A 9585-nucleotide genomic window follows, 5' to 3' on the forward strand; every position below is an offset into this window, starting at 1 on the left:
CGATGAGCTGCCGTTGGGTTGCGGCTGTGCCCGTAACGCCCCCGCGTCCCTGCGGGTACCTGAATGCTGTGAGGCGCCCCGGTGGGCGTAGGAAATGAAAGGGATTCCTTCGAAAGCTTGACGGAGGGCTGATGTTACCGTACGCTGGTTGTTTACAAAATGATTTTATTTTTAAGCAGATGATACGTGCCCTGCGTTTCAGTATCGCAGTGTGGAAATGAAGCATTTCCTATGAACTGCGCTAGAAAAACTTTTTTTTAATGAGCAAAAATAAAGAAAAAATGCAGTAACAGATCCTGTAGAAGGAGAAATTTAAATTTCCAGAGGAAAAAAAAAAAGAAGCATTTTTGAAGTGTATGGCTTTACTATGTTTCTCTGGTGGATAACCATGCCAGGTACTTGCTGATACCTGGCAGCTTAGACAAGCAGGAATTATAGTGATCTCTCTTTAAATTGAGGCAATATATTTCCTAAATAGTTAATTTTGCTTTTTTTTTTTTAGGTGAGTATGAAAAAGTAGAATCTTAAATCTGAGAATACTCTGAAAAGAGGTAAAGAAAGAATGTGCCTGCATTTTTTTAAAAGTAATTTTAAAAATAAGCATTTCATGACACGTAATGCATATAAGTGTCTGAAGTACTGCCATAATGTTGTCAAGTGTTTTAACCAAAGTTGAATGCAGAATTAACAGTTGAACTTGCAGACAGTATCATTTGCACATTTTAAGCTTCTTTTCACTTAATACAACATGGTAATTGTCTCAGCAGAATGTTTATGTGAGGCAGTCATTGTAGGAAAGGAGTTCTCTAAACTAATTTTCATATTTTAGCTGAGAATTTTGAGGTAGTGGGTAAACAACTCTTCAGTTGAATCATTGCTTCAACCAGTAAAGCAGTGACAATTCATGAAAATGTTAATGTTGCTGAATACAGGCAGTTTCAGTGCTGAGTTACAGAATTCTTAGTCATTTGGTTGTCTTCCTCCTTAGTGGAAGTTGGTTTTTTTTCAGGGCAGGGGGAAATTTGTGTAAGGTTTGGAGAAAGAAGGAAACTGGTCAAGAATGGTACCTTTTTACTTTTGAATATATTGCTATCACTATTTACTGTTTTAAATGATTTCCATAATAAGAAGCTATTCTTTCCAATCTGTTTTCTTCAGAGATCTATGTAAGAGAATCACGTTGATGCCATACTTCTAATTAAAAAAAAGGCATTTGAAAGTATAGTCTTCACAGTTCTGTAGACAATGCTCACCTCAGTGTTTGAGGAGTTTCAGCATGTGTTTCTTGACAGTTTTGGTGCCCATGCTCTCTCTTCTACAGTAATCTTATTCATCTTGATCTAAGTTAATGGCGAATTATCTGTTTTTACCTGTGCTCTATATGTTGTCATCCTTTTCTAGCTTTGGAACTTTAAAGAAGGAACAGTGAGGCTTTGGGAGAGTGGAGGAAAGATGTTAACAGTATGAGCTGGAAAACATCTGATCAGTCAGGGAGGGATTATGTAATGATTGACTGTTGATTAAATGTTGATTTACATAATCACTCCTGTGTAGACAGTATTTTGTAGGTACACACTGCTGTTTTTCTTGCACTTAGTAGTCATACCATTGTGCCAATGTTCCAGCACGTGAATGCAGTGCATCTAATAAATTTTTCTATAGCTGGTTGCATAGTTATATAGATTATACATTTATTATATACAATTTATATGAATTTATTATATACAGTATATAATATAACTACTGTAGTTACTGTACAGACTCTGTAACAGAGTTTCATAATCATATCCTCTGAATTCCATGTTTCCATGGAATCACTTCAATTTCAGAGTACTGCTTGTAATGCTTGTTCTATTTTTGTACCATGTACATGCACTTTTAAATCCTGTACATGTGTGCTCTCTGCCTATTAATTAGTATTCTTTCTTAGATGTGCAGGTCTATCTGTTAAAACTTTCTCTCTCTCCTACTTACGAGAAGCATCTTCACGGGAAGAACTGCTTTCTACTTCATAGCTCTTTTGGAATTCTGTTATCTTCAATTTACACATCAAATTGAAAAATTGAATTTTAAAGAGTGTTATTATTAAATAATTTTCAACTTTGTGATTGACATCTGAGTCATAGAAGTGTAAACATTAATATCTGAATTACTAGCTGAGCTTCTGGTGTACAATTGTTGAATTATTACAAATATACAAGGTATATCTCTCTGTAGCTCCTGCTGTAGTGGGCAAGTTGTCTTATAGAAAAAGCACAGCTAAATATGCTGGCATAGCAATTTGTGTCCTTAGTACAACTTTCAGGAAAGACAAAGTTGAAATCATGGAGGAAGAGTCGGCAGGGGGAAATAGAAATATAGCAGTGACGCATGTTCCAGAAAATATTGGAGTGATTTCCATGTGAGTTTATAAGGAAACAGAGAGATTAATACTTTACTAAGCAGAATTTCTGATCTTCTGTTGTTTGCTTTCTTCCAGCAAAACACTAAATTTGTAATGAAATGGAGTCTGGATCAAGTTCTTTCCGAGTGGAATTTCCAGATTTTTCTAGCACCATTTTGCAGAAGTTAAATCAGCAGCGCCAGCAAGGACAATTATGTGATGTGTCCATTGTAGTTCAGGGCCACCTCTTCAGAGCCCATAAAGCTGTTCTTGCAGCTAGTTCACCTTACTTCTGTGATCAGGTTCTCCTAAAAAATAGTAGGCGAATAGTCCTGCCAGATGTGATGAATCCAAGAGTATTTGAAAACATTCTTCTGTCTACCTACACAGGTCGGCTGGTAATGCCTGCTCCAGAGATTGTTAGTTACTTGACAGCAGCAAGTTTCCTTCAGATGTGGCATGTAGTAGATAAATGCACTGAAGTGCTAGAGGGAAACCCAACAGTTCTTTGTCAGAAGATGAATCATGGCAGTGACCATCAGTCCCCAAGCAGTAGTAGTTACAATGGCCTTGCTGAAACCTTTGAACTTGGATCTGGAGGGCAGACAGAATTCCACAAAGTGCAGGAACTGAGGGATGGTGAAAATGAAGAAGAGAGTTCTAAAGATGAGCTATCATGTCAACTGACAGAACATGAGTACCTCCCCAGTAATTCTTCAACAGAGCACGATAGACTTAGTACAGGAATGACAAGTCAGGATGGTGAAGAAGGAACTAGTGATAGTGCTGAATATCAATATACCAGACCTATATATAGCAAACCCAGCATCATGTCTCACAAGCGGTGGATCCACGTGAAACCAGAAAGATTTGAACAAGACTGTGAAGGTGTTGATAATCCCTATGATGAACATCAAGTTTCTGAATCCATGAATGCCATTCAGGCAGATCATTCAATCCAGTCTTCGGGTGTTGAAGACTTTCATATAGCTGATAAAAAGATGGAAGCAGAATTTGATGAACAGGCAGATGAAAGTAATTATGATGAGCAAGTTGACTTCTATGGCTCTTCTATGGAAGAATTTTCTGGTGAAAGGGCAGATGGAAATTTAAGTGCTCACAGACAAGATCTTATGATAGCAACAGGCTATGGTGAAGGCATTGAAATGGCTGCAGGAATTAAAGAGGAAACATCCCTCACTGGATTCTCGCATGCTGATAAGCTTTATCCTTGTCAGTGTGGTAAGAGCTTTACACACAAAAGCCAGAGAGATCGGCATATGAGTATGCACCTTGGTCTTCGACCTTATGGGTGTGGTGTCTGTGGTAAGAAATTCAAAATGAAACACCATCTTGTTGGCCATATGAAAATTCATACAGGCATAAAACCATATGAATGTAACATCTGTGGGAAAAGATTTATGTGGCGGGACAGTTTTCATCGGCATGTGACGTCTTGTACCAAGTCATACCAAGCTTCTAAAGCTGAGCAGAGTACTACTGAGATGAACTGAGACATTAGAGCTTACATTTGTTCAGTACAGTAATAAAAATAAACTAATTATTGAAATAGTGTCTGGTACTTGCTATTGTGAAATTCAAATTCTCAAAAAACAAGTTTCAGTGATTATGCTGGTGTGAGCAGACCAAATGTTTTATTTTCCACAATACTGTTCCAGGTGGTGGGTGTGCAGTGGAAATGGTTAATCCGAAAGGTGCTTACAAAATGTGTTCTGTAAGGTCTTTGTGACATTAATTGCTATCACAACAGTATTTAGAAGCCCTGTTGTTTTCTGAGTCTTATAAATTGACAGTAAAACCTAGCTCTAAATTGACCCAAATTGTGCAAGTATTTACATGAAGCGGGAATTCAAGTAGCCCTACCGGGGGGGCAGGGGTTATTAAAGAGAACTAGGACAACTACTGGGCTATGTGGATTGTCTGTTAATAAAATTTCTGTGATTCATGTTTTAAGGGGAAAAAAAGTAGAATTTCACTTTAGACCAGAGACTGCCAACGTACTCAATGTGCATCATTAAATAGCCTGCATTATTAACTATTCCTTATTGCAGTGCTTTATGAAAGACTGTGTTAAAGGTGGTTTGGCTTTTCTTTGTCTCTCTTCCACTTTTTTTTAATCTATCTCCAGTAAGACAAATGGTTGCTTAATTTTGTGCTGGTCTCTCTTCAGAGAGTCTGTAAAGCACTTAAATATAGTTGAGCACTATGTGAATTTTAAATTATATTTAATGCAAATTTGTTTATTCTTCCAGGGCCTAATACTATATGAGTCTTGACTTGATTTTGATTATTACACAATGAGAGCTATTGAAGTGTGTATAATAAGTATATCTTATTTTTAAAAAAAAAGTAATATTTGGAACTTACCCAAAATACCTAAAATCTAAGATCTAACTGTATATTCACTTTTTTTTTGTGACTTACTACAGTAGCAAGTACCAAACTCTGTAGTTTCATAAATTGACTTGATGTTTATTGGTACAAAATCTTGTTTGAGAACTTTTATCTAGTTTTATCTAGTTTTAGAAACATGCTTTAGGAAAATGATTTAGGCATTGATCATTCTTAGTTCTTTACTCTTTGAATAGTAAGAAGTAAGAACTATGATACAGATTCTTGGTACTGAACTACTGTGACTGGTTACATATGATCCTAAGTAGCCAGATCTGTTTACCTCTTCAAGTGAAGTTGCTTGTGGGGGAAGATGGGAAGATGCAGAAATACGATGTTTGGATCTAGTAATCGTGCTGCAGAACATGGTAACATGCCCATGTCCAAGGTCTGGATTTTCACAGAGAAAGTGACACTTTTTCATTAGGATGAAGATCTCATTCTTGGAGCTAGATGGAGGAATGTTTGTAGTTTTGAGAGATGCTGCCAGCTCTGCAAGTAGAGTGAGTGCATCACTTACAAAGGTGGCAACAGGATTTTGGGGTTGAAAGCATAGTGCATTCCTATGCAAAAGCAATAACCCTTCTCTGTACTTTACTGAAATATAAAGTCTTTAGAGTATGCCTAGAATAGAAAGAAGTGATATACAAGCACATTGTCTGTGACGTGAGGAAAAAAGTTAAAATGTTCAAAAGCTTCTAAACCTGTCTGGCCCCAGTTAATGCATTAAATCTGGAATGTGCAGGATAACAAACAGATGACTCTGTATGATGAAGCAAAATCATGTGAAGGTAATGCCAATTTGGATTCTTTTTTAAACTCCTAGTTACAGCTTGTCTTGAGATCCAACCAAACTGTATGCTGAACATCAGAGTTGTGCAAGCTGGGATTTATTACTTGGTGGGTTGTAATTGCTGTCATTTCTTTTCTGGCATTCTACTTACAAACTTCAGTTTTTTAAGAGGCTCTAAATCTTCTAACAATTCAGATATTTTTTCACAAAGAATGTTCTTAAAACATACTCCCAAATATCATGAAGCCATTGCTGGCAATGGGCATGAATGGTCAGCATCAAGGAGTTCCTATTCCTAGCACTTAATTGAACTCTAATATACCATGGTGGCCATATATATAACCCTTGTAATCAAGGTAACTAAACAGGGATTTGCTCATTAACACTGTAACCTGCTTAACGTATAGAAGCACTTTGTATTTAAAAAGTATAAAATATATATATATAATTATGTTTTTTAAACTTATAAATGACATTCCCTTTATGGTTTATTTCCACACTGCTAACACCGTCTTTTTTAATACTGAGAAAATTATGATGCTTGCCTGTTTACGTAAGTATAGAGGAAAGGGTTCTTGCAGTCATTGGCCCGATTTTCCATTCTTCAAGGCCTTACTCTGCAACAAGGGCATCATTTCTGCAAGTACCATCATCACATTTTTGAGGAAGTTATATTCATACTCATTTGAAGAATGATCTTGTATATTGCATTGGTTCTCAAACCCTTTCAAATTGTCACTTCAGTGTTGCATAAAAAGATGAAGGATGTCACTTCCCATTTAATCAATAAAAGACTGGTCAGAAGCACCAGGCTGAGAACCATGGTCAAGCAAAAAATTATAACCATTAAATCCAGACCACCTTACAGAGCTGCCAGCAAAACTGTTTCTTTTTACCAGATTGGAATGACTTTTATACGGGATGTTTTGAAGTTGAAAATTGCTCCTATTTGCAGTTAGATTACTTTAAAATAAAGCTTTAAAATGTACTGAGAGAGACACTTTAAATGTTTTTATAAGAGGTCCAGTAGATCATATTGTAGAACCATATCCTCCTTTAGTGATTCAGCATGAATAGTATCTTTTAAATATTTGCCTGTTACTGTTTTACTCCGTAATATGACATCATCTGGAACTCCAGCAAATGTTGCTGCACTGATTATTTTTTTTTGTTAACACTTGACTTTCTCATGTTAATTTACATGAAACCATCTGATTGAAGGAAAATATTGATAAGGTTATTACAAGAGTTAATTGAGAGGGTTGAGTGTTTAAGTGAAGCTTGAGGTACTTTTGTAAAAATGTTACTTTTGTCTACCACGGGCAAGAAGTTGAGTTGGAATGCTTTTACAGAGATTAATTTACTGTGCTTCACCAGACTTCTAAACACTGATGGAGGTATTGAGAAAACAAAAAGTTAAACACTTTCCCTTCCTTAGCTCACCTTAACTGACGCCTCTCTTCCTCTCTGGCTTCCTAATCTAATTTCTGCCTGTTTTCACTGGGAGTTCCTCTAAATCACTTTGTTTCAATTCTCTTGGTGAGGTGAAAGTTTGCATGGGAGGTTGGGGTGATACATATATCCTTGTTTCTTAGTGGGCGGCCCCTTCTGTGCCAGGCTTGTCAGTGTCACTCCCCCTTGGTGTGGTTTATCCATGAACTGTAGTCGTTCCTGGGGTGTGCTTGTTCTTGGTTGGGTCACTCCTGGGGCTCATTTATTTCAGAGGTGTACCCGCTCTAGCACAGCTTATCCATTGGTTGAAGTCCTGTGGAACTTCTCCTCTAGCAGTTTTTCCTCTAACGCCATACGACGTTCTGAGGGTGGGTCTTCACACGTCACCAGTATCTCCTTTGCACATCTTCCATGAGCATCTCCTCAGTTTCTCCTCATATGTTTCTAGCTTTGTTTCCTCCACAGTATCTTCTTTTTTAATTCCTTGTACCCCTTGCTAGCATTTATTGCTTATTCTTAAATGCATTTCAGCAGAGGTGCTGTGCTGGTTCAAGATTTGGCATGTAATGGACTGTTTATATCAGTTTCAGTGCTAGCTAGAAACTGTTTTGACAGGCACAGGGCAATTTGTGACTGTTGCCGCGTGTGCCACCTTTGCAGCCCACTGAAACCCAGCAGTTTATGCCCAGGACAGCTGTACACAGTAAAGAGAGAAATGCAAATGCAGCTTTCTGAGCTGTTAGTCACTGCTAGGGCAGTGAATTTGTTCAAGAGATTTTTTTTTTTTTTTCCTGTCTGTGAGCAGCAGGGAAGTGACCAATATGTATCCAAATGCATATGTGGTAAATTTCATTCATCTCCCCATAAGCTTCATTACTTTAATGATATGGTCTTGAAACTGCTGTCAACAGCAGAAATGAGCAATATAAAAATACACAGAAGTAAGGTGAATATCTTCTGAAAACCAGAATTATTGTACACATAGGAGGCTATCAAAATTTTCTATTATTGTGAAGCCATTCATTGTCCTGTCAGTGGAAGAACATCATCTGCTATGACAGCTATGTTCATTTGCATTTCATTCCAATACTAAGCTGTTAATTACCACGTAATCGATGTAACTGACATTCCAAAAAAATATACAAAAACTCTCAGCAGAGTTAGGATGTCCTTTAGGTGTATATCTGACCCTTTTGAGGGAGAAGGTTGATATTTCACACACCACTGTTGTAGATTTGTTACTGTTTTTTAAGCTCACCTTCAAAGTTGCATGCAGCAAGTATCTTCATTTAATGGATGAGCAGGTAGACTCTAGAAGGTACTGTCCATTACATTTTTTTATTTTACCTTTTATTCATCTGAGATGTTTGTTTAAGAAACTTTGTCCTGTATAAAAAGCAAGGGAGAGTGATCAAAGGCTAATAACACTGAAATCCCTGTGCTGTTGAGTCTGAAAGAATGGAGTCGCTCCTTGTAATTTCAGCCCTTTTGTGCTGAAAGGTGAGGTGACCTTTCTCTGAATTCTGAGAGCCCATAGCAGTATACTGAGTATTTTGCTTTAATAGAATTAGAACATTTCTCAAAATATATGAAAGTTGCTTTTATTTTTTATCATTTAAATGCTTAATTGGATAGCTAGAGCTCTTCAGCTATGAGCTGTAAGCTGACAATGCCCTAGGGGAAAATGCTGGAAAACAAAATGGTATATTTTTAATGTGATTAAATTGTAAGTTCTAATTTTGCTTGAAGCCTGTGTCTGTCGATTGCTGCTCTTTTTTTGTTCTCGTTTTGTTTTGTTCTTCATGGGATTCCATATTTCTTCCAGAAATATAAGCGCTTATGCAAGTCAAGTGAATCTTCCTTAATGAGCTATATGTTTTTATTCTAAGAAGTCATTTATAATAGTAAAACTGCATATCTTGATATTTTGTGAGACGTTACGCTTGTATTGCAGAGGTTGGATAGATTTGTCTATAAATATTGCTGTCTTAATTGTACAGCATGGTTTTAATTTAATGTTACTGTTCAATATTTTCTTCTTATAGAAGAGTCTCATGCCCCCTTTTTGTATAACATGTTTTAATAAATGTTATCTGTCAACTTTGTAATGTTTTCTTAAGCCTGAATGAAAGGAATGCATGTCTAGTACTAGTACTTAATATTTCACTTTTACCAAATTAAGTACTCAAACAATACTTCAAATCCAGAACTTGTTCATATATAACTTTATTAAAAATGTAAAGAAAAAGTTGTAGTGTGTTTTCTTAAAATACTGAGCATGCCACCCTAGCCTAAGAAAACACTAAACAAAAAAACTGATTTTAAAAACTGATTTTTAAAACAGAGGTAGTTGATAAATTTCTGGAATTGATTCCAGTTTTATTTGCAGCTTAATTAGTTGTCACGTGAGTCTGAATTGTAATAAGTACAAACTTATGAAAACTCCAAAACACTCACTTAACAGTAACAGCAAGCGCACACTCAAAATGCCCACAAGTTTGTTAGAAGTAGGTACAGATAATACAGATTATCAGCTGATCAGATA

The 9585-nt window shown here is 36.6% G+C and overlaps 1 protein-coding gene across 1 annotated transcript; it reads left to right on the forward strand.

The window, feature by feature from the left end:
• Positions 1-493: 493 nt before the first annotated feature.
• Positions 494-9145, forward strand: ZBTB43 (zinc finger and BTB domain containing 43). Its single transcript, XM_010721089.3, has 2 exons — positions 494-551; positions 2480-9145. Exon 2 carries the CDS (start codon positions 2503-2505, stop codon positions 3895-3897), a length of 1395 nt encoding a protein of 464 aa, XP_010719391.1. The 5' UTR covers positions 494-551; positions 2480-2502; the 3' UTR covers positions 3898-9145.
• Positions 9146-9585: the final 440 nt, after the last annotated feature.

This window comes from Meleagris gallopavo, chromosome 19 (genome assembly GCF_000146605.3).
Source record: "Meleagris gallopavo isolate NT-WF06-2002-E0010 breed Aviagen turkey brand Nicholas breeding stock chromosome 19, Turkey_5.1, whole genome shotgun sequence".
NCBI classification, from domain to species: domain Eukaryota; kingdom Metazoa; phylum Chordata; class Aves; order Galliformes; family Phasianidae; genus Meleagris; species Meleagris gallopavo.